Source organism: Halyomorpha halys, unplaced genomic scaffold (genome assembly GCF_000696795.3).
Source record: "Halyomorpha halys isolate HHAL.00 unplaced genomic scaffold, Hhal_1.1 Scaffold417.1, whole genome shotgun sequence".
Classification (NCBI taxonomy): domain Eukaryota; kingdom Metazoa; phylum Arthropoda; class Insecta; order Hemiptera; family Pentatomidae; genus Halyomorpha; species Halyomorpha halys.
Genome location: NW_027111032.1, coordinates 257,259 through 284,987, shown reverse-complemented (window position 1 = coordinate 284,987; position 27,729 = coordinate 257,259). Strand labels below are relative to the sequence as shown.

General features: G+C 30.8%; 1 protein-coding gene and 1 long non-coding RNA gene across 11 annotated transcripts in view; both read left to right on the top strand.

The window, feature by feature from the left end:
• cnn (centrosomin) overlaps positions 1 to 27,729 on the top strand; it is a 169,023-nt gene that overhangs the window by 60,588 nt on the left and 80,706 nt on the right. Inside the window, exon 1 of one of the 10 annotated variants that reach the window (XM_014423342.3) lies at positions 2,709 to 2,826. The exons of the other annotated variants lie outside the window; for them this stretch is intronic. Within the exon in view, the coding sequence (XP_014278828.2) occupies positions 2,724 to 2,826 (103 nt within the window). The 5' untranslated portion in view covers positions 2,709 to 2,723. Of the gene's footprint in view, positions 1 to 2,708; positions 2,827 to 27,729 lie in introns of those variants that run through there. 10 annotated transcript variants of the gene reach the window in all.
• Positions 19,492 to 27,729, top strand: part of LOC106682471 (uncharacterized) — a 12,523-nt gene continuing 4,285 nt past the window's right edge. Inside the window, exons 1-2 of the long non-coding RNA XR_010843884.1 lie at positions 19,492 to 19,649; positions 19,733 to 19,863. This is a non-coding gene — a long non-coding RNA (uncharacterized lncRNA). The remainder of the gene's footprint in view (positions 19,650 to 19,732; positions 19,864 to 27,729) is intronic.

Here is a 27,729-nt window from a genome sequence, read left to right as displayed (position 1 = left end):
TATATTTATATTGTTTGAATCCAATTAAACGTACAGTGATAGTACATGAGCCGGAAAGAAAAAAAGGCAGCTATCTCACCCTAATTTTTTATTACTTTAATGAAAACTATGTATAATTAATAGTCAAAATTGATGAGTCTGCCAAGTATAGGTAGGGTAAATAAAAAATGGCGGCTGTTTGTAAGGCAAAACCTTAAAAAAACTTTTTTTTTTTAAAAAAAAAAAGGAAATAATTTTTCGTTCGGAGCACTAGATCAGAAAACTACCAACAACAACAGAAAATCTAAGAGGACATTATTTAAAGAAGAAGAAGAAGTAAATTTGCTGAAATATTAGCCCTAAAAGAGCTATTTACATCTAATAGTATGTAAATAGATCCTCGAGATATAGCTTTATAAAAAGCAAAATTTACTAAAAATCTATTGAAATATTAGTTAATTTATTTTGAGAAATCTATATCTCAGGAACTATGTGACGTACAGATGTCTATTAGCACTAAAGTTAAAGCTAGTTTAATAGACTATAAAGAAGTTTATGACCTTTACCTTCGTAGGAATATTAGTTTTCATGATATTTGCTAAAATAAATTGATTTATAGTTTTCGAACAATTGGTTTGATTTATGTAAAACTTTATTTCAGAAACCATTGGACGTACAGATGTCTGCCAGCGCTAAAAAATTAAAGCTAGTTAAATTTACTACAAATTAATTAATTATGTTTATCTTTGTAGGCTACTACTCCTACAAACTTTTATGATATTTTACAAAACAAACTCGCAAAATGATAATTTCTAGTTGTTCGTATAAAATGTTGGATTTTTTAAAATAATATATCTCTCGATCCATAAGACGCACATATGTCTGCCAACACTCAAAATAAAGGAAATTTAACTTACTATAAAGTAGTTTATGACACTTATCTTCGTAGGGGTAGTAGTAAGTACGTCCCATACAACATTTTTATGAAATGTTGCTTTTTAAAAAGCTATATCTCGAAAACTATTTAACGTACATAACTCTATTAGGCTCATATTTTAGCAAATTTACTCTTCTTTATATGACGTTCTCTTAGGTTTTCTTGTGTTGTTCCTACTTTTTAAGATATAGAGCTTCGACAGCCGACAGACAAACAGCCGCCATTTTTTATTCCTCCTATCTATACTTGGCAGACACATACTGACTATTAATTATACATAGTTTTCATTAAAGTAATCAAAAATTGGGGTGAGATAACTGCATTTTTTCTCCTCTTGGGATCTTGTACTATAAAATTTATTCGGAGATTGTTGATAGAAGCGTTTATTTTTTTTTTTTTTACACACATTATACATACTGTTATTATTATTTTTTTAATAATAAAAGAATTTTTGAAAATTCAAGATATCATCTTTAACATATATTGATGTTTATATAGTATATTTAAACGAACGCCTCAACCGATATGTAAAACCTCATTTTCACAACTTTGTTATATAAAAACTCTGAGTAAATATTAATGTTACAAAAATATAAACAAACTTAACATAAATTCCATATGTAATGTAAATTTCATATGTATTTCATGTTGAAATTCAAGTTTATAAATTTTGTATTTTTTATTAATTTGTTGTGTGTGCTTTATAATAAATAATTATAAGTCCTCCAGGGTCCTCCCAGCCTCATAAAGTGGGTACCCTTAATTTGGTAAAAATCTCCTCGCTCAACCGTTAATCTAGTAGCAGTACTTCCTTACAAATTACTTCTTTTATATGTACCCGTTTTTTCTAAAATAAATTCTCTTACTATTTCATACCTGTAGTTAACATTTATTCTTAAATAAAGATATAATCATAAATATTCTTTATTAAATAAATCAAAAATTTGTATCCTTTTTTTGTCTCAACACTTTTTATTTTTCACCATTCCAACGTTTCGGCCATTCTAGCCATCCTCAAGGACATCTTCAATTATAATTTCTTCCTCACATTAATTTAAAGTTACTTTTGCAGCCTATTCTGCCCAGGTCATTTACTTTATTATAAGTTAAAAGCCTATTTTTTAAAATTTAAATTATTAATATTTAATTCTTCTTATATAAGATTATCCACAACAAATTCACTACCATATAACAAACCTTAAAATGAACTTGTAAAATGGTTTGTTATATGGTAGTGAATTTGTTGTGGATAATCTTATATAAGAAGAATTAAATATTAATGATTTTAAATTTTAAAAAATAGGCTTTTAACTTATAATAAAGGAAATGACCTGGGCAGAATAGCCTGCAAAAGTAACTTTAAATTAATGTGAGGAAGAAATTATAATTGAAGATGTCCTTGAGGATGGCTAAAATGGCCGAAACGTTGGTCTGGTGAAAAATAAAAAGTGTTGAGACAAAAAAGGATACAAATTTTTGATTTATTTAATAAATAATTACCTTGTCTCAAGAAATTGAAATAATATAATTAAAATAAATATTCTTGTCTGTTGAGAATTTTTCCAAATTTATTTTTTATTTTCCTGAATTCTATTAACTTTGGGGCAAACTGCTGAAATCTCTCGGTGTTTTCAAGTTATACCAATTTTCCATTTTTGATATTTATCCATTGTTCATTTAACTTTGCATTGAAGTTCTATTTACGACTTTATGTAATGTAAATTGGTATTGATTGCAATTTCGCCTTGGCTATGAGGCCGAGAGGAGCTGTAAATTAGTCCAATTGTTTCAATTTGTTGGAGAAGCCATGTGGGAGATCCCAATAGAGCATATCCTCCAGCACAATCCTCATGTTGCTATTGTTGTCATGGCATCCTCCGCTGTCATCATGGCTCCTAGGCTATATCACTGTGAGTCTTATTATTATTATCTATCATATATACTGCACATTATATTATTATTGTAGTTGTAAAAAAAATCCATTGAGTCTCAACGTTTCAGCCATCCGGCCATTTTCAAGGATCTATCAATAAAAATTTTTTTTTTAACTACTACACAAATCAGTCTCAAACAAAAATTTGCATTATATATAATTATTGTATTTTTTCATTTTACGTTAAATAACTCAAATTATTTGTACGAAAAGATTTTTTTAAAGCTTTATTGCGCAATTAGAAAACAAAAATTAAAATAAAACAGTAATATTTGAAAGTACATGACAAACATTAAAATGTAACATAATAAACTGTGTACAGCAAACCATTCATTTTGGTATTTTCTTAAGTAATGAATATAGAATACAATATATATTTATTTGTGAATGACAAATTCTTTAATAAATTACATTACATTAAAGATACAGTTTTATAGCAAACCTGAGTCTAGTGCTCCATTTCAAAAACAATAAACAAAAGAGAAAACAGACTTAATAATAATTAGAATTATATTAAATCAACCAAAACATAATATAAGTACCAATATTAATTGGGCTTCAAAAACTGCTTGCATGCCATTTACAAACTCAAACTTATTACATACTACCACAATGTAAACATAGAGTATATTCATTTATTGACCATGAACATTGGTTCATTACATTTTGGATGTTTCGTAGGTTGTGAGATACGGATATGGGCGGGTTTTAGATATATTGTCTATTTTATTTAAAGGTTGTACAATGTAGGAGAATATGGTACAAACCATTATTTAAGTAGCTTTTATAATTAAAATTAAAATCGTTCTTACGAGCTATATTAAAGTTTTTTATTTAGTTTCACCTCATTTTTGTTGTAAACAACCAAAGTCATGTGGTCCAAAAGGTATCGAAAGTTATTTGAAGATAAGAAAAGTTTAGAATTTATTTGATTAAATAATCAAACTCACATCTTGAAGACTTTCCGGTTAATGATCTGAGCAAATATTTTTCGAACTCCCTTTTCTTCCTTTTAATGGAATACCGAGAATTGACGTGAACTGTTCAAATATTGTTCCTCCAACTGTTTATAAAGTCGTCGACTCCACATTTTACTTTTTATCAGTTTCCGTAACGTTATCTTGACTTCCTTCACAAGATAGGAAAATAAGTCAACTGGTCTTTCATCTAAAACAGTTAGATATGGTTCCTTTTTTTTTTTTTTTTTCTAATAGGATTTTCCTTTTACGCATATTAAAGTTTTTCTGACGCTTTAAGGAAGGTATTGGAGTATATGTTACTAGACCAGTTGTTTCCCTTCTTGGGGTTCTGCGAAATAATTTAGGTAGGTTTCACTCTGCAATATGAAAATATATCACTAAAATTAACAAAAATGAGAAGTAAATTTTTTTTTTCCACTTATCTCATCACTTTATTTCATTAATTCTATTCTGTACAATTATTTACTTTATGTAATTCTGTTTATATTTTATTTTCTGTTTTCATTGGTTGTCATCTTGTTCTGTTCTTAGCCCTGATGAGGGCTGGCCGAAACGTTGGCAGTTACTTCAACTTTTTTGTGTTTTAATTTGACCGCACCTCCCAATCATCTTCTCGTATGAGTCATCCACGGTCAACTATCTTTCATGATTTAAAATAAGAAGTAGTATATAAAATTATGTAAGAGTTGTTGGTAAGTAGTTGAACTATAAATAATAAGTCATGCAGAAGTAAATAAAGTACTTAAGGAAGAGCGATAAGGAAACGTGATTGGTTAAAAGGAAGGGAGAAGGCGGGTATTATGATAATAAGAAGGAAGACAATTAAAATAATTAGAGTTACTCACTTTACTGCGGATGGATTTTCCGCGACGATTATATATTGGCCGCTAGATGGTGTTGGTACAAAAAATACATTAAAGCTCAGTGGAAACTGATTTTTGATTACTTTTATAGGTAGGAGTAAATGTTTTTCTGAATTGAATTTAAAAAAAATGAAATTTAAATCCTATTAACTTAAGGACTAAATATTGATTAATAAAAAAGTAAATAACTATTGAAAAAAGATGTTCAATTTAATAGATAAGTAGTGGTATAGGAGAGAGTATGATAAATGCTTGATATGATGAATAAAGATTAACGAAAGATGCAAAGGATATTATAAAAAGAGAATGAATGCAAAAGAAGTGAGAGGACAGCAATATGTAATACTGTTTTTAAGTACATTGTTATTAAAATAATATATAAAGATATATGAATAAATAAAATTTATAATAACAAATGTTATCCAATAAGTCTCCACCCTACTCTATTAGTTCTACGTTTCGACCAATCCGGCCATCTTCAAGGACAATCTTAATTATAGTTTTACAGCGTAATTATTAATTTATAAAAATTTGCAGGCTATTAAGTAATGATAGTAGTAATGACAGAAATTGGTTTTACAAAGAATTAATTTTATCATTAAATGTCATAGTGACAAAAACAGTTTTCTTTGCTTATATTACTTGGGTATAATAGTCTGAAAAGTTTTATAAATTAATCTTGAGACTGTAAAAGTATAATTAAGATTGTCCTTGAAGATGGCCGGATTGGCTGAAACGTTGAATATGTGATATGACTAATAATAAGACTTTTCGGATGACCATTGTTATTAATAAAAAAACTACCAGTCTCGAAAAAAATAATAAATTATATAATGGTTTTCGATAACATGTTAAAATAAATAATTAAAATATATTTTTTATTTAATAATTTATATATTGTTATTTACTACTGTATAAAAATATATACAAGTAAATTTTCTGTAGGTGACATAGTGACATGATAGAAATTGTGGAGAATCTACCCACTGATAGACCTCCAATAACATTTCTAGAGGAGAAGATCTCGAGGCCATCTTCTTTTCAGACGCCTAGGAGGATTATTAGGTAATAAAGGAGAAGCCAGGCTAGAAACAAGTGGATATGGGTGGTTGGGAAGTTTATCATGGAAGGATTGGTATCTGGTTCTGGCCAAATTGGCAACATAGAGAACATTGAGGTCCTGATGGATGACTTGATTTGTGATAAAGTAAGGAGCGTAAAGGATTTTACGAAGGATTTTGGACTGTAAGGATTGGATTCGGGAGGAATTTGATGGTTTTGTGGCCCCAAAGCTCAACTCTGTATGTCCAAATAGGCCTTATAATAGTCATGTAGATAATTAAAACATAAAATTTGGTTTACCTTATGCAACTGTTGTTTGCAGTTATTTTTCTTTTATTACTCAATAGATATTGTGAGGAAGCTAGGCTTAAAATCTAACTTTTTTAAAATTCATTTTTGCTTCCGCATCCACGCCTTTTGTATCTTATATACATATTATTATTTTTTTTTCGATATCGATATGAGTACTCGCAACTGTTTAGAGTATATTTTTAATTCGAGGCTATGATGTGTTTTCCGTTGATGTATCCGACAGGTGTAGACATTAACGACAGGATGGGGGCCTTATCAAGACTTAATATAACTTGCTGGCGTCTTATAAATATAACATATGGTGAGGACGGACGGCTCCTGCAGTGAGTGTAGTGTCCTGGAAGGGTACACTAGTGTATACTAATACTAATACTAATACGTGCCCCTAATGCTCACGTGCTAGCCACCTGGGTCCGTTCCAGCTGCCTCTTCCAGCTCCAGTGGCTGTTCCATATCCGCTCGTGCACCTTATGTCTCCGATTGACGAAGTGTCTTTCATATTTATTTTCTTTATTCTATTTATGAGCTGTGATTTGATATTACATCTGTCGTTTATTGTTTAATTTTCTATTGTAGTTTGTATTATATTATGTCATCCTTGACGGCTAAAAAAATATCAATTAAAGCATAAATATTTGTTATATATTTTAACATGTTATAGCTGTGACTACCAAAAGATTGTTTGGCAGTGGGTCTACCATTCTTGCATTTGAGGAGAACTCTCAGAAGTCTGTAAAGTTTCCATTACTTCTAAATTATAATACCTTCAATTATCATTAACTGAAGAATAGCTAATTATGGAAATTACAAGAATAAAGGATGCATCTTGTAAGATAGTCGAGCCGAAATAAAATAAACCTATTTGAGACAATGCAAATTCTTATCTTCCTCTTTGAAATTTTTTTTATATTTCGGAATTATTTGTTATAATTTTTGTAACTGATGAACTTATTTTTAAAATATGGTTCATATAAATGTACATAATTAAAATTGAATACATAACTGACGTTAGAAATGTTATTTGGCCAAAAAATAAATCAGTCTAGCCAGTTTGATGATGCTTACGGAAATCTGTTGATTCCCGTTTTATGTTTTTAAATTAAAAAAAGCGCACTTTTTTTTTTCAACCAGGGTTTCTCAATATGTTAACGTCAGGCATTTTAGGGGTTATAAAAAATTCTTTTTTTTTAAACAAATTTACAATTCGCTGCTGCGGAAGAATAATATCGCAACTGTTAAACTTTGCGATATTGACTTTGTCGTCTTGGTGGGCTCCAAAATTGATTTACTATATGTTTGTAAATCGACAAAATTGTACTTCAAATTCCTTTCTTGGCAAATATTTAAGTACTATTTTGTGGACTTACAAATATTTAGTAAATACAGTTTTATGCCTGTCAACAAAAGAAAGTGAATTTCTCAAAGTTTACAGCTGTGTCATTATTCTTCCGGGCCAGCGATATTTTCAGTTAAGGTAATTAGAGTCTTCGTTGAGAAGTAATGACTGGTTCGTTGGTACGAGGAGGAGGGTATATGAGTCCTTAGAATATCCAAGAGATGGCGCTTGTATCACGGAAACGGTTTGTTTTTAGTAAAGAATCATTACTCACTCGATATCTGGCAAAGTTTCATCATCGGTAATTCATCGAGTGGTATATTTTTTTTATCGTCGGTTGAAACGAGAGCTCTTGTTTATTTATAAAAATGGGGAAAAAAAATCAGTTTCAAACGATTATTAAACAAATATTTAAAAGACCAAACACCGAAAGAACTCAGAGCTGAGTTAGATTCTGCTTAAGACAATTCTGCCTTTGTATTTGCATCTATTTCAAATTAGATAAATGAATTTTAACGAGGATGATGAACCCTAATCATTGATAAAACACACGACAATTGTGTTCATTGATCAAAGTAGTTGTGGCCAAAACGGTATCAAAATGTATCATAACTTCAATATTGTATGATAAATTGGGTATGGAAAAAAAAAAGAAATTTGCAAGATATTCCTTGCTGAGAACAAACGCATTCGTTTGGTCGTCTCTGATATGGACGAGTTTCATTTTGGGGCGATTCCTAACTGTGGACGAAACATAGATACATCTCTACTATTCCGAGATAAAGGAATGGCAAAAACAATGCATGGTTAAAGCATGGCGAAATTTTTTCGGAATGCTTGTGTAATTTGGGCAGAGTTGGGCATACAGCTACCTGTGTACCACTATTCGCCATTATGAGTAATGTTACATATTAAGTGAAGTTTAGCTTTATATACCCAGTCCATCAGCTTAGCGTTGATGCAAGGCTAAAAAACACCATTACGTTGCCCTTCATCTATTTATTGTTGCTTGTCACTCTAGTGTTCAAGCAACAACACTTGTCGAAGTTTAGTTAACAAGGCCAGATGTTGACTATTATTTTATCTCCTCATTTACTTAAGATCAATCTAAATATGTTAGTTTCTTTCCACTTTTTTTGATTGGGAATAATTCTGTAGCTACAGTAAAAGAATAAAAATAATAAATATATTAATTTTGACTTACATTTATTTAATTTGGAAAATGCATGAATTTTACTTTTAACAATTATTTTGTCGAACTGATCCGTTACTTAGGACTACATCTGGACAAAATACTGTCATGGAATCATCGTACAAGACTGAAAAATTGGAAACTGCTCGTCGATTACGACTATTACAACCTTTACTGGACAAACGGTCTAAACTGTCAATCCATTACAAAAGATTGATCTACATGACTATTATTAGGCCTATCTGAGCTTTAAGCTCCACTGAACCATCGAATGCCTACCGAATCCAATCCTTACAATCCTCAATGCCCCTTACTTTGTCACAAATCAAGTCATTCTTCTGGACCTTAATGTTTCACATGTTGCCGATTTGGCCAGAAATAGATACCAATCCTTCCATGATAAACTTCCCAACCACCCAAACACACTTGTTTCTAACCTAGCTTCTCCTTCGTCACCTAATAATCCTCCTAGGCGTCTAAAAAGAAGACGGTCTCCAGATCTCCTCTAGAAATGTTATTGGATTTCTATCAATGGGCAGATTCTCCACATGTTTGTATCATGTCATTTTATCACTTACAACCAATTTACTTTATATATATATATATATATATATATATATATTTATACCATCGTAAATAACAATAAATAAATTATTAAAAAATAAATAAATAATTATGTTTACAACGACTAATAATTGGGATGCACAATTTAAAATGATATAATCTACTAAGTGTGTGCAATTTTTTTAACCGATTTTGTTTAGTAAAAATTGGTCACTCGAAAAACATGGTATGTAATATTTTTTAGTGAGTAGACGTTTTTGGTATCCCTTGCTTTTGTAAGCTTGATTTCATAAACTTTTGAATGAATGTATAGGAAATTTGTTTTTTAAGAAAATACTGTTGATATTAAGTTACGATACGTGACTCCTCGATGAAGATGGATCATTTTAATCAACAAGCATTTTAGCAATCTAATAATTTTCAGTATGTCAGTTACAAGGCATGGACGCCTCATATATTAGTTGTTACTTCTATTTACGTTTTACAGTTACTTTTTGTTATTTAGATTATTGTTCTTACTTGAGTAGAAGTTATTATTGATTTTTTGTAGTTTATTAATCTTATTAAGAAAACAAACTATTTAAAACGCAGTATTTATTGACTCATTTTAAGTTTTTTTATTTAATTTCTTGACAATTAATCATTCATAGGTTATAACACAATATATAACTATGAATGTTCGTTGTCCCTTACAATTTATTACAATTTTTCGATTTTTTACTTTTTATTTTTGATTTTTTTCTCATTTTTTATTTATTATTTTTTTCTTATTTGATATCGGTCCTACAGATTGATGTAAAACAGAAGTAGATCAATTAAAAAAAATTAAGTAGCCATAAAAAAAACATTATTTTTATTAATTGGAAATAATTAATGAACAAAATTATTTAAATAATATAATATAACATAAGTGCCATTTGTTGCCTACGGTTAACTGTTTATCCTGTCTTTTATCATAATATTTGCCTCAGTCTTATCATTTTGTGGTACTTTCAAGCCCCTCTTTATCTATTGTCCTGATATTTTCGAGACCCTAGATCTCTCTTTCATATCTTTATTGAAACTAAATATATCTGCCATTGGAAAAGCAGACATCCTGAGAACATTCTAATCCAACTTTCTCATGTGACATTGTCTTCTTTTCTTATTGCATTACATAATCTTTGACAACCGATCCAGTGGTGTTTTTTTTGCGACGTATGGATCTTCTTTATATGACTTGAAATATGGTCCAATCTATCCCCCATGATGTGATAGTTTATTAGATGTAAATTTTACTATTACCTTCCGAAAAGAAATTTACTTAAGTTATCCGACAATTCACAGTGCTAAAAAGTGCATGTGAGGATTCGAGATCAGTAATTGCTGTTGGAGGGCAGTCACGATTCGTCCTTCGCAGCTCTCTGCAATGTTCCTTCCTTCCTGCATGCCGTGATGCGTTTTTTCTCTCTCTCTCTCTCTCTCTATCTTTTTTCTCCTATCTAAACTTCCAATGTCTTAGGATTCAAATTATGTGGCATCATAAAACAAAAAACTTTCCTTAGTATCTATTTTATACTTATAATATACGATTTGAATCTTATCCAAGAATCAAGGGTGTACCCAGGATCAAAACTGGGGGGCGGTCAAGCCATAATCAATCAGGTTGTGACATTTTAGCTCGGAAAAGGCGAATAAAACCAAAATTTAAAGAAAATTATGTACAATTATCGCAGAGCTTTCTTAGTTATTACAATTAGTAATAGCTTGAAAAAAGAATTTTTTTTTTCACTTCTTGGGAGGCCAGTTCCTATTCTGTCTCTTACGCCCGCGCCAAGAACTAGTGAAATTTCAAAGAAGAAACTAAAAAATTTATCCAAATTTATTTCCATGTGATATGTGGTTTTATTTTATTTGTTTTATCATTATTTTATATATTCTGTTAATTATTGAAGTTTATTTGTATATTTTTAAATTCATTGTATTATTTTATTTTATGGCATCTTGTAATTTCATCTCTATTTTGTAATTTGCTCTAAGGCTCAAAAGCCTAATTTTGACGCCTGTAAATTATTCTAAAGGGATCGTTCCCAGAATAAATAAATATTATTATTATTATGTTAGGCTTTCAGTACCAGTATGTTTCAGAGGCCAGTACCCCTCCTGCCTCTTACTCCCATGCCAAGAACAATAGTGCAACTAAAAAAATTGCAGCAAATTTATTTTTATGTGATATGTTAGGCTATCGTTGTCAAAGAATAAAATATAGTGTTATTCCAGAAAAATCCAAAATGCTATTGCTACTAGATAGCAATATATATATATATAAACAATAAATAAATATTTTTAATATATAACAATAATTTAAATTTTAATATTAAACAATAAATGATTTTCATTTTTACAAAATTAATTTGTAGGGACGTTAGTTTCTATTAATTATTTTTTTTATTTTAATCCTTAGCAATACTTATTAAACAGTCAGATCTTATTAAATTCTCTTCATTGCCTATGCATTAGACTTTTATATTGAGTTCAATTTATACTTATGGAAGAAAAGTCTTTTTTAAAATTCATGAATTGAGGTATTTGAGCCATTAATGTGCCCTAGGCTTGCCCATACCTCCACTGGCAATAATATGTTATTTATAATTTTCTGATTGCTGGAGGACAATTTAAATATTTACGTCATGGTGCAGGCCAGCTCTCAGTCGAGCTCTTTAAAATGGGGCTCCAGCCTCCCTATTCTTATTCCGCGTCGGCTCCTTCATCATTCACAATCTCCCGGTTGTTCGCCGATGCCGGGTCGTCGAGCTATCCCGTGCAGTAGTCTTCCAATCATATGCATTTAGTAAGTTTCTTGCAAACACTAATTTTTTTTGTTCGATGAAGAAACTCCCTAACCAAATTAACCAGGATTTCTCTGTTATCCATTCTTGCGACATGGCCTGCCTATTTCATCTTATGATATTCGCAAATCTATCGTATTCGTGTCCTTGAAGAGGTCGTAAAATTCCACAGTTTTTCTTTTTTGCCAGGTATTGCCTTATTTGATTGAATCAAAGATTGTTCACAATATTTTTTTTCTCAACAATAAGTAGGCTATTTGCATCAGACTTAGTCGATGCCCAGGTTTAGGATCCTTATGTGAGGGCTAGGTGTGTTAGTGTTTTTATAAATGTTGTATAAGCGTCATTATTATTTAAAAAAAGAATACTATGACAAAGTTTAGTAAAAGAAAAATACTTCATTTATGTTTAGATTCAATCATTAATAAACCAATAAGATGTCTGCCTCCACTCGCTTTAGTAGCTTAACATTGAGAAATTAAATCAAATTTAGAGTTTTATAAAGAGTTTTAAAAAAATTTTTTTTTTCAGTTTTATTAATATTATTTTTTTTTTTTTTATGTACACCCTATAGAAAATTTCTTGAACTAAATTTACAGAATTAGAGGAGGGACTCATAAATTTGTCTGAGATGATTTTAACTGATTCCGAGTGATCGCCTATGATTGTAGGAATAAGCTTAATTGGTGAAACAAACTCTAATTTTTTTTATTATATATATGAAATAATGTTCAAACGTTCATTGATTATTTCTGTCTAATCATTGTCCAATCTATTAAATTTTCTAATAATGAATAAACTTTGTCCTGTGGCTAACGTAAGCCTTAGGTGGTGTGGTATTGAAAACGCAGGTGTGACACGCGCCTAACTTTTTCCTGCCTGAAATTAAATTATTCCTCCAGATGTTGAACTAGAACTTTTTATACATAGTACGAAACGTTATTATATCTTGATAACACAGTATATTTAAAAAAGTACAATCCTTGACACTCTAAAACTGGAAACGGCCGAACGTTTACTCTACCATATTTGGTATTTATATACAGGCTAACCTTAAATTTAATACTCACCTTGAATGTCTTATCAAAATTTATTCCATCGGGTGTAAATATTTATTAATAGTATCATATAAATATTCATGTATGGATATGAAGCTAAATAATTTATTTATCTTCATCTTGATTTAAATATTAGAATGATTAACTATTTATAAATATCAATAGTAAATTTGAAATAAATTTGCTCGTTGTTACTCCGTGTTTAACACTTCTTTTCTTTTTAGAAAGGCTTTGTAAAAATTTTGAAATAATTGTTAAGCACGTTAACATCAAATGTGTCAATATTGTTGTAGATGATTTTATGACTGATCAAAATACATGTTCGACTTGCCAATAATTTGTTCATAAAGGATATTTGTATTTCATTTTGATCGTAAAGATTTAAGAATATTTAATGTCAATTATGGCTCTAGGGTTCCTCTCTCGATAGCGAATATCAATTATGGTTATATGCTTGATTATAGTTTGTATAAAATTTACAATGTCGTGAGTTTATTTTTTAACCTTTTTTTCTTTTTTCGTAAAAATTTGTTAAGTTAATAATGCTGGCAATAAAAACAAAGAATGGTTTTAGGCTGGCAAGGGGAGCCTACTGACTTGGAATAACTTGTTTCAATAAACCTTTTCTTTGGTGATTCTTGGTTGGAAAATATTACCATTGCTATATTTTCATTTTTTTTTTATATCCGTAGATTTTAGGTCAAGTTTTACGGGCTACTCAACACACAGAAATGTAATCTTACTGTGTATTTTTAGTTCAATTTTTAAGCTATAAAAAAATCTCTACTATTTTTAACTATTGGAAACGAGCCGTATTCTCACAAATGAACATCAATAACCGAAAACAAGAAATTTTCATTTAAAGAATATATTCACTCACATAACGATTGTGATAAAAGTTTGTTGGAAGCTAGAAAATTACGTTTGAATGGCAGACAAGTTCCTAAATGAAGTCATTACTTATTTCAAAGGACGAAAATGAACAAATAATTCTTTAATCCGTATATAAGGTTTTAGTTGATATTTAATTTACGCAATAAACATGATATTTCGATCCAGGAAGGAAAAAATATGAATACTAGATTTCTGAGGATTAATTGAACTCATATAAAAGGAATTCTAATCTAGATCAAAATTGTTTTAAATTGGTCCGATATTGATCATTTGTCATTGGGCTTTTAATTGCTGATGTTTCCTGTCAATCCATTCTAACATATGGTACTTGGTACACAATCATATAATTTTAGCTATAATCCTTCCCGTATTCCCATATAATATCCCATATGCACTGCAAATTAAATTGAATTGTCGCTTCATTGGAAGAATCGTAGATATTGAAGTATACTGAAATCGATGATGGTGTTCCACAAGGCTTAGTTCTTTCTCCCGTTGTTTTAGACTTTTATCATCATTTTATTCAGTCCATAGCTATGGACGATGCAGCATTATTATTTTTCCAGTGCATTGTTGACTGACCTTAATGATTGGAAGAATAAATGGATTATCAATCTTTACGCTTTGACGCCCATCTGAACCGGCTATAAATGGTGAAAAATTGTAATAGTAACCACAAGTGAAGCTGTAAATATGCCTCGTTTGCTTATGGCGAATCCGCGCAGGGTGTGTGTATAAGATATTTAGATTGACTGGTAAAAGTTGGACTGAATTTGTGGCCGACCTGTGGAGTGTCGATTTTTGAACCAAATCAAAAGGCGTTTGTGCTGCATCCCCCTGTTTGAATTATTTTAGAACTGTCAACATATACATTTTTGTGCTCTCTGTGTTTTAATGAATCAAAGAATTTCCCCAATCTTCGAATTCTATAATTAACTCCATTTTAAGGTTGTATATATATTTTAAAACTAAATTCGGTTTAATTCCATTATTTCAAATGTTGTTAATTGACTTTAGCAGTTTATTTTTAATTTACCATATAGTCCAAGAGGAGAAAAAAGGCAGTTATCCCATCCCAATTTTTGATAATGAAAACTATGTATAATTAATATTCAAAATTGATGAGTCTGCCAAGTATAAGTAGGCGGAATAAAAAATGGCGGCTGTTTCAAATCGATAAAAAAAAACTATTTTTTTTATTTTAAAAAGTTGGAACAAAACAAGAAAACCTAAGAGAACGTCATATAAAGAAGAGTGAATTTGCTAAAATATGAGCCCTAATAGAGTTATTTACGTTAAATAGTTTTCGATATATAGATTTTTAAAAAGCAACATTTCATAAAAATGTACGTACCAAACGATAGGGACGTACCAAAAGATCAGTAGTTAGTGAATTTATTTTGAAAAATTTTGACCTTTACCTTCATAGGAATAGTATTTTTCATTATATTTGCTAAAATAAATTGATTTAAAGTTGTTCGGACAAATTTTCATTTGCCAAATTTATATTCATATGTGAATATCATAAAAACTATTACCCCTACGAAGATAATTGTCATAAACTATTTTATAGTAAGTTAAATTTTCTTAATTTTAAGTGTTGGCAGACATATGTGCGTCTTATGGATCGAGAGATATATTATTTTAAAAATCCAACATTTTATAGGAACAACTAGAAATTAACATTTTGCGAGTTAATTTGGTCAAATATTATAAAAACTACTACTCCTACAAAGATAAACCTAATTAACTATTCTGTAGTAAATTTAACTAGCTTTAATTTGAGCGCTGGCAGACATCAGTACGTCTAATGGTTTCTGAAATAAAGTTGTTCATAAATCAAATTTATCGTCCGAACAACTATAAATCAATTTATTTTAGCAAATACCATGAAAACTACCATTCCTACGAAGGTTATGGTCATAAACTTCTTTATAGTCCATTAAACTAGCTTTAATTTGAGTGCTAATAGACATCGTCACATAGTTCCTAAGATATAGATTTCTCAAAATAAATTAACTAACTACTAATATTTCAGTAGATTTTTAAGTAATTTTGCTTTTTAAAAAGGTATATCTCGAGAACTATTGGATGTAAATAGCTCTTTTAGGGCTAATATTTCAGCAAATTTACTCTTCTTTAAATAATGTCCTCTTAGATTTTCTATTGTTTTTGTTAGTTTTTAAGATATAGAGCTCCGAATGAAAAATTAAGGTTTTGAAACAGCCGCCATTTTTTAATCCCCCTACCTATACTTGGCAGACTCATCAATTTTGACTAGTAATTATACATAGTATTGAAGTAATCAAAATTTGGGGTGAGATAACTACCTTTTTTTCTTCTTGGCTCTTGTACTAATAGTACACATATATATTTATAAAGACATTATATTTCTTGGTTATTAAATTAACAAATTTCTGATAACAATTCTTGTGCAAAGGTTGATTTGTAGGTTATGTAAGTACTATTTGGATGAATTTTTATCATCTAAAACCTAGTTTACTGATATCTATGTTTCCTTTCATTCATTTATTTTCTTCCTTTTTGATAAAAGTCAAAAGAACATACTAGCGTGTGGATACCGACGGTTGTCGTTTCCTTTGTTTACTAAGCGTTTGTACTTGTCTCGGATTTTGCGGCAAGTGACAAATGTGTAGATACAACAGTTGATACCTTCTAGTTCATCTGGATCGTAGTCTTACCTGGAATTACCATATCAATACTAAATTAACTCAGCCTACGCAAGATTGGCTATGCTGAATCTTTTCAACAATAGAAAATCTAAATTAAAACCGATTCTCATTTATATAGCACTACTGAGGGCTGGCCTTTACTGATGTAAGGATGTATCGAGTGTGTTGAGGCAGCATCCTGTACGAAACGAAAATAAATTACTCTTAATTATTGCCATTTCTTTACAAGGTCCTATCAATCGCGCTGTAGATACCGCTTGATTTATAAGGAATAGTCAATTGTAATCGCTAACTACAAGTGATATCAATAAATGAATTAATCAAAAAATTCATTCCCTGTTATAGGTGCAATGGCAATCCAACTTCATTATGCTTAAACTGTTTATTTATTTATTTTTCTTAACTTATATTTTCAGTATATAAGTCAATTATTTATATTTTTCCTTCTTCAATTACATAATTATTGTTTTTTATTAATTAATTTTTAGTAACTAAAATTATTTAATAATTATTCATAATGAATATCTCAAATTCTGTTAGGACTCCCTGCTTACTCTTCGCCTCCTTACAAATACACTACTCTTTGGCCCACCCGCCTAAAACAGCGAACACCGGTGCCCCCCCTTCTCTGCCCCCCCCCATCCCGACAGCCTGTAGCGCTAGCCAGAGGGGTTTATTTATAGGAGGTGCCCCTGAAGGGCTGCTCTTTGTCTGCTCCCTAACAGGTCTCTTTTAGAACCTCTTTGTCACAGCATCCTCCTGCCTCTGTTTCATCTACCTCTCTTCCCTAAATTACACAGGCCGTGTAACTTGTATCGGTTACAGTCGATTACAGCGAAACGTCTCACTTCATTCTCTGCCCTCGTACTCTTCTCCCCTTGCTCATTACTCATGTGATCGTATGTTCTGGATGTTCTCTCTCGACAACTAAATTGCTTCTTGTTCTACTATTTGTAACTTCCGTTTTAGATTAACTAGATATACAATAATTCTCGATGCTTCCTTTATAGAATCTGAGGGACGACAGGCTGATTACTCAAGCATTGTTTTGTTTTTTTCAAACTATACCATTACTAAACTGTTTTAGATACAATTAAGTAGTATGTAGATAATTAATTTAGAGTCGTAACAAACACTAAATTTGTTGTAACTTATAACGGTACTTATACTTACTTCTCTCCATCCGCTTCCAAGTTTCTTGTGGTTTGGTGCAGTCATGTTCTAATCAATAGATGTTTGAACAACAATTTGGCATTTTTTAGGTTTCAAGAGGTGCGAATGTCAACTTAGTTTCTGCCGAAAGTACAAAATTAAAAAAAAAAATATATTGTAAGTAAAAGTAAAAATTTATATGCATTCAAGATATCCCTTGTCGTTAGTTAACTTGATACTCCACTGGGACAGATTCATGTTATATTTCATACAGCACAGGTAGATCGCGCTTGTATACTGGTGTTACCGTTTAAATTTACCAAAGATCCTTATCTTCTAATATCCTCTTACTATTCGTCCTACCTATTCTGAAATCTATCTTTTTTCTCATATTATGTATCAGTAATCACATTGGTTAAGGACCTGTTGAGAGTATATTTCTTATTTTCTTCAATATCCAAGTGAACCAGCATATGATACTGTACACATTCAACTATTACTGCATTGAGAGATTATTACAAACACAGGAGGCAAAGATTAATCCCGAGGGCCTTTCTGGCAGCAGCCGAACCCGACAGTTCTTACGGGTATCAACCACTGGAAGTTCCTGAAGTCGACCAGGGCGAGGTGATACACCACAGAGGACCGACAACGTGCCAATGCCTCGTTCCTGTGCATACTAAGTGATCATATATATTTTGGGATCTCTTTCAGATCGAAACTGACCGACTTAGCTCCAGTATCAACCCTGATACGTTGATTAATTAATTTGGTTTTAAATAAGATGGAAAAAAAAATTATGAACAACTGTAAAAGTACGAAATTATTCGAAAATTTTTGAAAGAAAAAAAAAACAACTCGAAAATGTTGGATATTTGGTATACAAAATGTACAGTAAGGGTTACTGCTCTCGTTTTACCCTCATTTCGAGTTCTCGAAACTGCTCTGCGTTGCTTTTTCTTTGTTAACTTCTAGATGGAGGGGGTAAGTTGTGTGGAAAATAGAAACCAGAAAGGAGGAGCTTGTGACAAGCTTCAGGGGTACAAATAAATAAGTTTAGAGGAATAGGATCCAATTACCGTCTGACTTATGCAAGTTTACATTACATAGGCGGACACGCCAATTTAACTCAATGTAAATTTGGGCCCCTGGGCGTGGCCAACTCCCTCCTTTTTGGCTTCAGTTTTGTTTTGAGGGAGATAATAGTGTATACCTCACCTTGACTAAAAAAGATAGTCTTGTATGTTTATAGATCGACATTTATATCTTGGAGGAAGGAGTTTAATGGAGGGGTAAACGGGCAGGAAAAGTAAAGCCAGAAATGGAGACCTTTTAAGCCTTTTAGGGGCGTGGCAGAGGAATAGGGGAAGACTACTAGCCAAACACTTGTCGTATGTTGCAGTTTTAATTGCAATGGTTGACATTCATATTAATCTTAACTTAAACCTTCCTTTCGTAGGCGTGGCCTTTTTTGGCTGACCTTTTCTTTGAAGGAGGGATAGATAGGACCGTTTTAACCTGTACCATCTCGTGTTCGTATTTTATTTATTCAACTTCGTCTTAGTTCCTGCTTAGTTAAAAAAATCAGAATACCTAATTATTCCTTACCTTATTAATTGTAATTATGTAAACCGTTGCTTCTAATAAGGAAATAAACTTGAATAGTTCCCTAGAATCTGCTTAAATCAACAGTTACAAAACATTACAAGAATGATTTACAACTCCCAAGCGATAAGAAGTTTACTTTATATTCTTTTCTTTGGTACTAACTGTCGTAGTGCGTTCTCAAGATCCCAATGGCGACGATGAAGTTACTATTTGTTCTTGGGTTCCTGGTGATTGCTGTCAGTTTCATTAATGCTGAAGGTGGTATATTCATACAACATGTAGCTTTTTCATTGTTACTTTATTCACTTATATCTAATGAAATACTCCTTGGATTAAACTAGAGTGGTGCTCGCCCACAACCTACTGCCCCGGCACTTTTCAATGCTGTGGCTTTTACACTTGCTGCCCATATTACATGTACTGTTGTGGTTCAGGATACAGTTGCTGTAGTGGTGGTTATTTCTTAAGTTAAGTATTTTTATATTATCTTTAAGACAATCAAGTATTTTTATGTTGTCTTTAAGACACTGAAGTATTTTTATATTGTCCCTATAATCCATTCCATCCTAGGACACAATTTTCTATTTTATATTTTCTTTTGACCTTGATTAACAATTTAATACTCTAATAACCTTTGGATAGGCAAGTAATAAATTTTTATTTGAGCTTATATGTGTTTGTAAAATTAATTAATCCTTATTCTATTCGTCAAGTACTAAGTCAAAAATTGTTTAAAACTAATTCTTTATATTTTAATTAATTTATTCCTTGTACCTGGATACCATGATGTAACCATAAGTAGGATTGTTGGCTTATAGATACGGGGTTCAACTAGATAATTCTGAACAGTGTCCCATACTCGAAATTAGGAGATTTAAATGATTGTTTTGTTAAACATAACGTTTTATTACATAAGTGTATGTTTTGATTTTATTTAGAGTCAGACGTATTCTTAAGATAGTACTGTAGACCGCTATTACTTTCTTTATCGAAGTTGTCCTGTAAACTGTTCTTAAGCTATTAGAGTTGTTACAAATTAATTACAATCTATGAGATTTCGATCTTAATTACTATCTTTTGAAGTTCTTGATAATCAGACAGTTCTAAAAAACTATATTGAGCCAACGTTTCGAGGTTTCATTGTTTCTGTTGTCGTGGCTACAGTAAAAAAAAAAAATTCATTATGTTCCTGTAGCCGTATTCACCCAACCTTAGGGTATTCATGATCTTTAGTTTAACATGTTAAATGAAAAAACTTATATTAGTATTGTTTTTGATGTTTTTGGTTATGTGACAATAATAATAATAATGTAGTGACAGTTGTCAATTAGCTCATGTTGATTCTCTTTCTCACAAGTTAGAAGGTCAATAAGACACTCAGTAGCCAAACCTTTACACAACTCAATTTAGGCATGTTGTAGTAAATTACTTTAGTGAAAACTTAATAGTAACCAATAACTTGAAGTTTTGGAAGGAAAGGTTATAAAACAAGTTGCTCCAAAAATCCGTTAGGAGCTCTTTAAACTAAGACTTTAGGCTGCTCACAATCCTATACTTATAACATTTAACACGGTAAAACATTTTACATTTAACACATCATGAATACCTCTCTTATATAGTTAGCCCCTTAATCAGGGAAAAATCTTGCGGTCGAGCGTGATTCTGATCAAATTAACTCCTTTCTTAACCGTTGGTCCTGGAACAGTACTTAACAAAGTACTGCATCCCTTCTTGGGTTGTATCATACCGATTTTTTTTAAAAATAATTAAAGTTAGATTTTTTTTAATTTACATTTTTTTTTTTGTTTTAATAGGATTTTTAAAAGATGTAAAATCATTTAACATTTAAACAATAGTAATTGTGATTAATAACAGTTTTATATGATCCTATTAAGTTGTACGATTGTTTGTAAATAAAATACAATGATTGACAAAGGCTCTGCGGACTTAATCTAACCTTGCTCTCTTTTGGCAGTAGAGCATTTTCAATATCAGTTATAAAATTTTTATATGATGACATTGAATTAAAAATCAATACAAATATTAAACTATGATGAATAAATAACAGCCAAACGTGCTTATAAAGGGTGTTGGTTAGTCGACAAAGTCAGGAATTTTAGGGGCATTAGAAAGATTGTAACGAATTTGATTAAAGTAGGGACAGTGACCATTAGTTTTAAAATTTAATATTTTATTTCAAATTCCATAAATTTAGAAAGTTATAATTTTAACCGAATAGAGTAAGTAATTCTCTATTTAAAGATCTAACCAGTACCAGTAACCATATCGGTTTCCGTTAGGTTATACAAGATTTGTTTTCATTCTTTTAATAGCCAAATTATACATAGATATTGAAAATTAGAATTAATACAGTCGATAATGTCGATATCATTTCATTCCATTCATTGTATATTGAAGAAAATTAAACAATCCCTTTCTAGATGTTCTTGGCCTATGCTATTGGGGATTATAGAGACTCAACATAAGCTAAGTGATAATATTGAGGATAAGGAATAGGAGGAAGTATATTACAAGATTTTTTTTTTCCGAACCCTCTAAAACAGAAATAAAAAGTGAATTAGTAAGTACATTACTGCGAAAGAGAAAAGTAATCCGTGTTGTGTCTTACCTTTTACTACCTTTGGTATTTTAAGGTTATCTGTTATGTTGTATATCATATATGAGCTATCCATTCTAAAAAGGAGCTATTTTAAGTCCGGAGGTGAGGGGCCTCCTCGTGTTGTAAGATAAAAATAAAAAAACGTTAATTAATAAAGACGATAGATAATGGTGAAATAATAAGAGAAACAGTCAGAAGTCGAAAAGAATTTTGAGGGAGGGGGTGGGTGTGCATCAGAAGATGGATTATGAAGTGATGTTAATAGGGTTTTTGGAACCTTTCCTGCTCTGCTACCTCGCAGGAAGGGGGGATGGAGTGATTATATTATAAGATTTTTTTTTTTTTTTTTTTTTTTTTTTTTCTCTTCTTACCTCCTAAATTTTTATTAAAACTATTGCAAATATATACAACTTAAAGCTAGGAATATATACTAAATATAATATATCTTTGTTTGCCTTACGGCATTATAAGATGAGAAACATGGTCCGCTGAAGGCGGTTTATACATATGTGGCTCTATAGCCAGGGGCTAACAAAGAATGGGGAGGGGCCATTCCGGCTGGTTGTGTTGAGGTGTGGGTGACTTCAGGCTGTTATAAGATAATAATGTTTTCTCTATTTATACGGTAGCGACAGCATACAAGCGCTATCTACCGGTATTATTTGAAAACTAACATAACATAAATCTTTCCCAGTACAGTTGTATAGAATCCAATCAACTGATGATAATGCATCATAATTTTACTGTATATAACGACGTTTGTAAAGACTTGATTACCGACATAATACTTAAATTTTATCCAAAGTATGTAAGTAAATTGATTATTTTATTTTAATTCTCTTGTTTTATTTTTGTATATGTTTTCTCTTGTTGGCCTCACCAAGCAAATGTTTATATCCGAGACTTCTTTTTTATTCTTTAAAGTTCTCTTCTCCATTCCAGCTTAGTTAAAATTCGCTATAAGTATTTCCTATCATATTAATTTTAATCATACAAACTTTTACCTATTGACGAAATAAACCAGAATTTTGGAAAACCATCTTATATAGAAGGTCACTAAACCGCGCAAGGGTAATTTAGAGCCCTGAGATGATAAGGAATTTGCTTTATAATGACTTGTTTAATTCTGATATAGATAGTGCGTTCTCTCATTCTCAATGCCGTTGATGAAGTTACTGTTTGTTCTTGAGTTCCTTATGACTGGCATCAGTTTCATTAGTGCTGACCGTGGTAACCTATGAAGCATTTAGTCTATTCTGTATTGTTATATTTATATATACGTTTAATTATGTACTCCTTGGTACTAACCTAGTGTGGTGCTCCCCTGCTTCCTTCTGCCCGAAATCTTATCTTTGTTGTAGCCCTTCAACCTGTTGTCCCGAATCGGCGCTATGTTGCAATGAACTTTGCTGTAGTTTTGGTTCTGCGTTTTCCTCCATATTGTGAGTATTTTGTTTAATAATTTCATTGTAATTCCTTCATTGCTGTGAACCGTTAATCTACTTCTTTATGACGTTGATTAGCAATTTGGTACTCCTAATTCATAAATAGCCTAGTAATAAGGTTTCGGCTATTGTGTGTAAAATTAATCTTTATATCTTAATACATTTATTTGTATCTTGATGTTCATGGTGTTAATCAACAATGTTGGTGTTGCGGTTGTTGGCTTTGGGCTAACCTAGATAATTCTGAAGAGGATTACATACTTAAAGGCTTAAATGGTTGTTTTCTTCAAGATTGAACGTTAAGATTGATAGGTTTAATTATAATCAATTTTTGACCTATTATATAAGGATTTGTCAATTATAAAACTATATTATGAGACTGTATTGTTCCCTATATAGCATTGGTTCCCTGATAACTTAGTAATTGGTTAGGAACTCTAGCAACAATAAATTACAGTACAAGAGCCCAAGAGGAAAAAAAAGTTAGTTATTTCACCCCATTTTGTTATTACGTAATTGAAAACTATGTAGAATTACTAGTCAAAATTGATGAGTCGGCCAAATATAGGTTGGGAGATAAAAAAACCCGAATTTTTCTAAAAGTCAAAAATAATTATGTTCATTCAGAGCTCTATATCTTTAAAACTACCAACAACACTAAAAAATCTAAGAGAACATGATTTAAAGTAGATTAAATTTGATAAACTGTAAGCCCTAATAGAGCTATTCACGTTCAATAGTTCTCGAGATATAGCTTGTTACGGTTGCCATGGTGAAATAAAAACACTGACGATATGTTCAGACGAGTGGGTTTTGGTTTTGTAAAGGTGACAATTTGATTTTGGAACACGTTACGATTGTTTAATGTGAAGTGGTAATAGTTTAAAGGCCCTCTGTCTTTACTGTATTAACCGAAATAGCATCATATGAGAAATGTTGTTATATATGTTTTGTTTTTCAAAATTATGGTGTTCTACTTCAATGGACGGTCATTAACACTAGAAGTGGAGATATAGTGCAGTGACGTTCCTTCAACATGTCCTGGATAAGAGAATAATAATGTAAATGTAGTTATTTAAGTTAAGGTTAAGTAAACTTTAAAATTAAAAGTTTTAATTGTTTTATTAATTGATAAGAATTTTTTTTTCCTTTTCGCTCTGTGTACATATATTTCTTATTATTATAACCTTTTGTACATATAGTTCTGCTGTTCTTTCTCTGTTTTCAACTTGTTTTATTTACTTATGTTTTTTTTTGTTGTTCATGGAATATTACGATAATTCAACAGGTGGGTAGGTAATACCCCCTAGGTTCTCTGTTATCTACAAGAAAAGGTATTCCCCAGTGGTCATAATTCAACAATTGTTTATATAGGGGTATATTTTAGTTATATTGTGGGCATAATGCTTCGGGGTTTTCGTTATTTCCAAGAAAAAATAACGTGGCGCCTAAGGAGTAATTTATTCTTTATTATTTTGTCCTTTTTTTCCTTTTGCGATTATATTTTCTTTTTTTTTTCCCCCCTTTAACTCACCCCTTCTCCGCTGAGCGTGGCCAACTATAGACGATAAACATATAACTAAGAATAAATCAAAATTTGCTGTTATAAGCTTTTTAAAAATCAATATTTCATAAAAATGTTGTACAGAACGTACTGAATGATCAGTAGTTAGTGAATTTTTTTGTAAAATCTATATCTCAAAAACCACTTGACGTGCAGACGTCTGAAAGCACTCAAATTAAAGCTAGTTTAATGGTCTATGAAGTGGTTTATGATGTTATCGTCGTAGCAGTAGTAGTTTTCATGATACTTGCTAAAATAAATTACTTTATGGTTGTTCAGACAATTGGTTTGATTTATGTAAAACTTTATTTCAAAAACTATTGGACATACAGATGTCTGCCAGTGCTCAAATTAAAGCTAGTTAAATTTACTACAAAATAGTTAATTATGTTTATCTTTGTAGGAGTAGTAATTTTTATGATATTTGACTAATCTACTTTATAGTACGTTAAACTAGCTTTAATTTGAGTGCTAATAGACATTTATACGTCACACAGTGCCTGATATATAGATTTCTCAAAATAAGTTAAATAACAACTAATCTTTAGTAGATTTTTTAGAAATGTTACTTTTTAAAAAGCTATATATCAAGAATTATTGAACGTAAATAGTTCTATTAGAGCTAATTTTTCAGCAAATTTACTCTTCTTTAAATAATGTTCTCTTAGATTTTCTAGTGTTGTTGGTAGTTTTTAAGGTCCGAGAGCTCCGAATGAAAAAAAAAAAAAAATGTTTTTTTAAGGTTTTGAAACAGCCGCCATTTTTTATTCCCCCTACCTATACTTGGCAGACTCATCAGTTTTGACTGGTAATTATACATAGTTTTCTTTAAGTTAATCAAAAATTGTAATGAAATAACTGTTTTCTTTCTTCCCGGCTCTTGTATTATTAGGAACTCCTACGAAGATAGGTGTCATAGTATATTACGTAAAAGTAGCTTTAATTTGAGTGCTAATAGACATCTGTACGCCTCGTGGTTCCTACGATATAGATTTCTCGCAATAAATTCACTAACTTCTGATTTTCCATCAAGTGTCTGTTTTTAAAAACATATATCTCGGAAAATATTTCCATTAGGGCTGTTATTTTAGCAAATTTTCTTTTCTTTAAATTGTTTTCTATGTGATTTTCTAGAATTGTTAAATTGAATTGCCTGTTCTTGTTTTTGTGGCTGAAAATAAACATCAAAAAATTTTTATATGGGTATCTAAGGTTTCAATAATGTTTTTATTTACATAATCAAAAAATTGATATATCTTTGATTATCTTCGCGGCAGAAAGGGGGAAAAATGAGAATAAAAATTCTGAGGAAAATTTAGTTACTGTGTGGAAATACCCCAAGAGTCTTACAAAGAGTTGACTGGCTGGGAATCGTACTGCTTATCTCATTATTTATCTAGGAAGGAAACTAGAGAGTTGCATTGACATATTCTCGATGTGCATATTACGCACATTTTTTGTGTTTATTACCAATAGAAACGCATACTGTATAATTGGAATATTCGGTTTAACAGAATATGCTGATTCTCGTTTTTAAATCGGTATACTTAAATTAAGTGCCGTGTTGAACAATATATAATTTTTAAAAAATACAAGTGAAAGTCATATAGTGAATATAAGCAAGGAATAAAATAAATTATAAAAAATTGATAAATGAAATAATAATAATAAACGTTTTCTTTTTTAAATTAACCACTATATGAAAATTTACAATTTTTTTTTTTATTTATTTAAATCCTATTATAACACCATTACTCCATTTTAGTTCTGTCTGTTTTCTATAATATAGATAAATCATGAGGAATTTCCGTATAATGTTAAACTTAATCTTGAGTCAGGAGTATTAGTAATCGTAATAGAGCAATAACTGTCAGTTTCGTTTAAGTTGTTAATATAAGTGATGAAATGGCTGCCGCCAGAATGGATCGGGATATTTCTGTTTAGTGACGTATGTATTCTGAAATAGATGCTAAACCAGCATGCTATACCCAAGATATTTTTCCCTAATCTGTTTACATAAATCAGATAGTTTAGCTGATGATCAGATTTAATCGGTTTGGATAAAGGTATGCACAGATAAGTGCTATCTCATGTTCAGTAAAATAGGTTGTTGCACATATCTGGTACGTGTAGGTTTTCGTGCCTATCAAATTTATTGTCAATTTTTTTTTTTTTTTCAGAAAAGTATTTACATTTTAAAAAATATAAATCAAAATAACACGCAGATACAATATTACGAAAAGATCCGTCACTGAATCAGGACCTCATTCAAAAGCCTCCGCCATTGATTTTTATCACTATCCTATGTAGCAGAGATTACTTTAATAAAAACTACGTGTAATTACTAATCAAAATTGACGATTCTGCTAACTATAATTAAGAGGAATAAAAATTGAGAGCGTTCTCAAAACGTTGAAAACAAAAATAATTTTTTATTCGGAGCTCCGTGTTCGAGTAGTTTTAACGACCCACAACAATAGAAAACCTAAGAGAACATTATTTTAGGTATAGTAAATTTACTAACAGCTATATACGTTAAATATTTCCGAGAAACAGTTTTCATGAAAACAACATTTCATGAAATATATACTAAAAAATCAGTTGTTAGTGAATGTATTGTGGGAAAACTTTATATCAGGAGCCATGAGACGTCCCTATTAGCACTCCAATTAAATCTAGTTTAATGTATTATAAATTATTTTATGACTA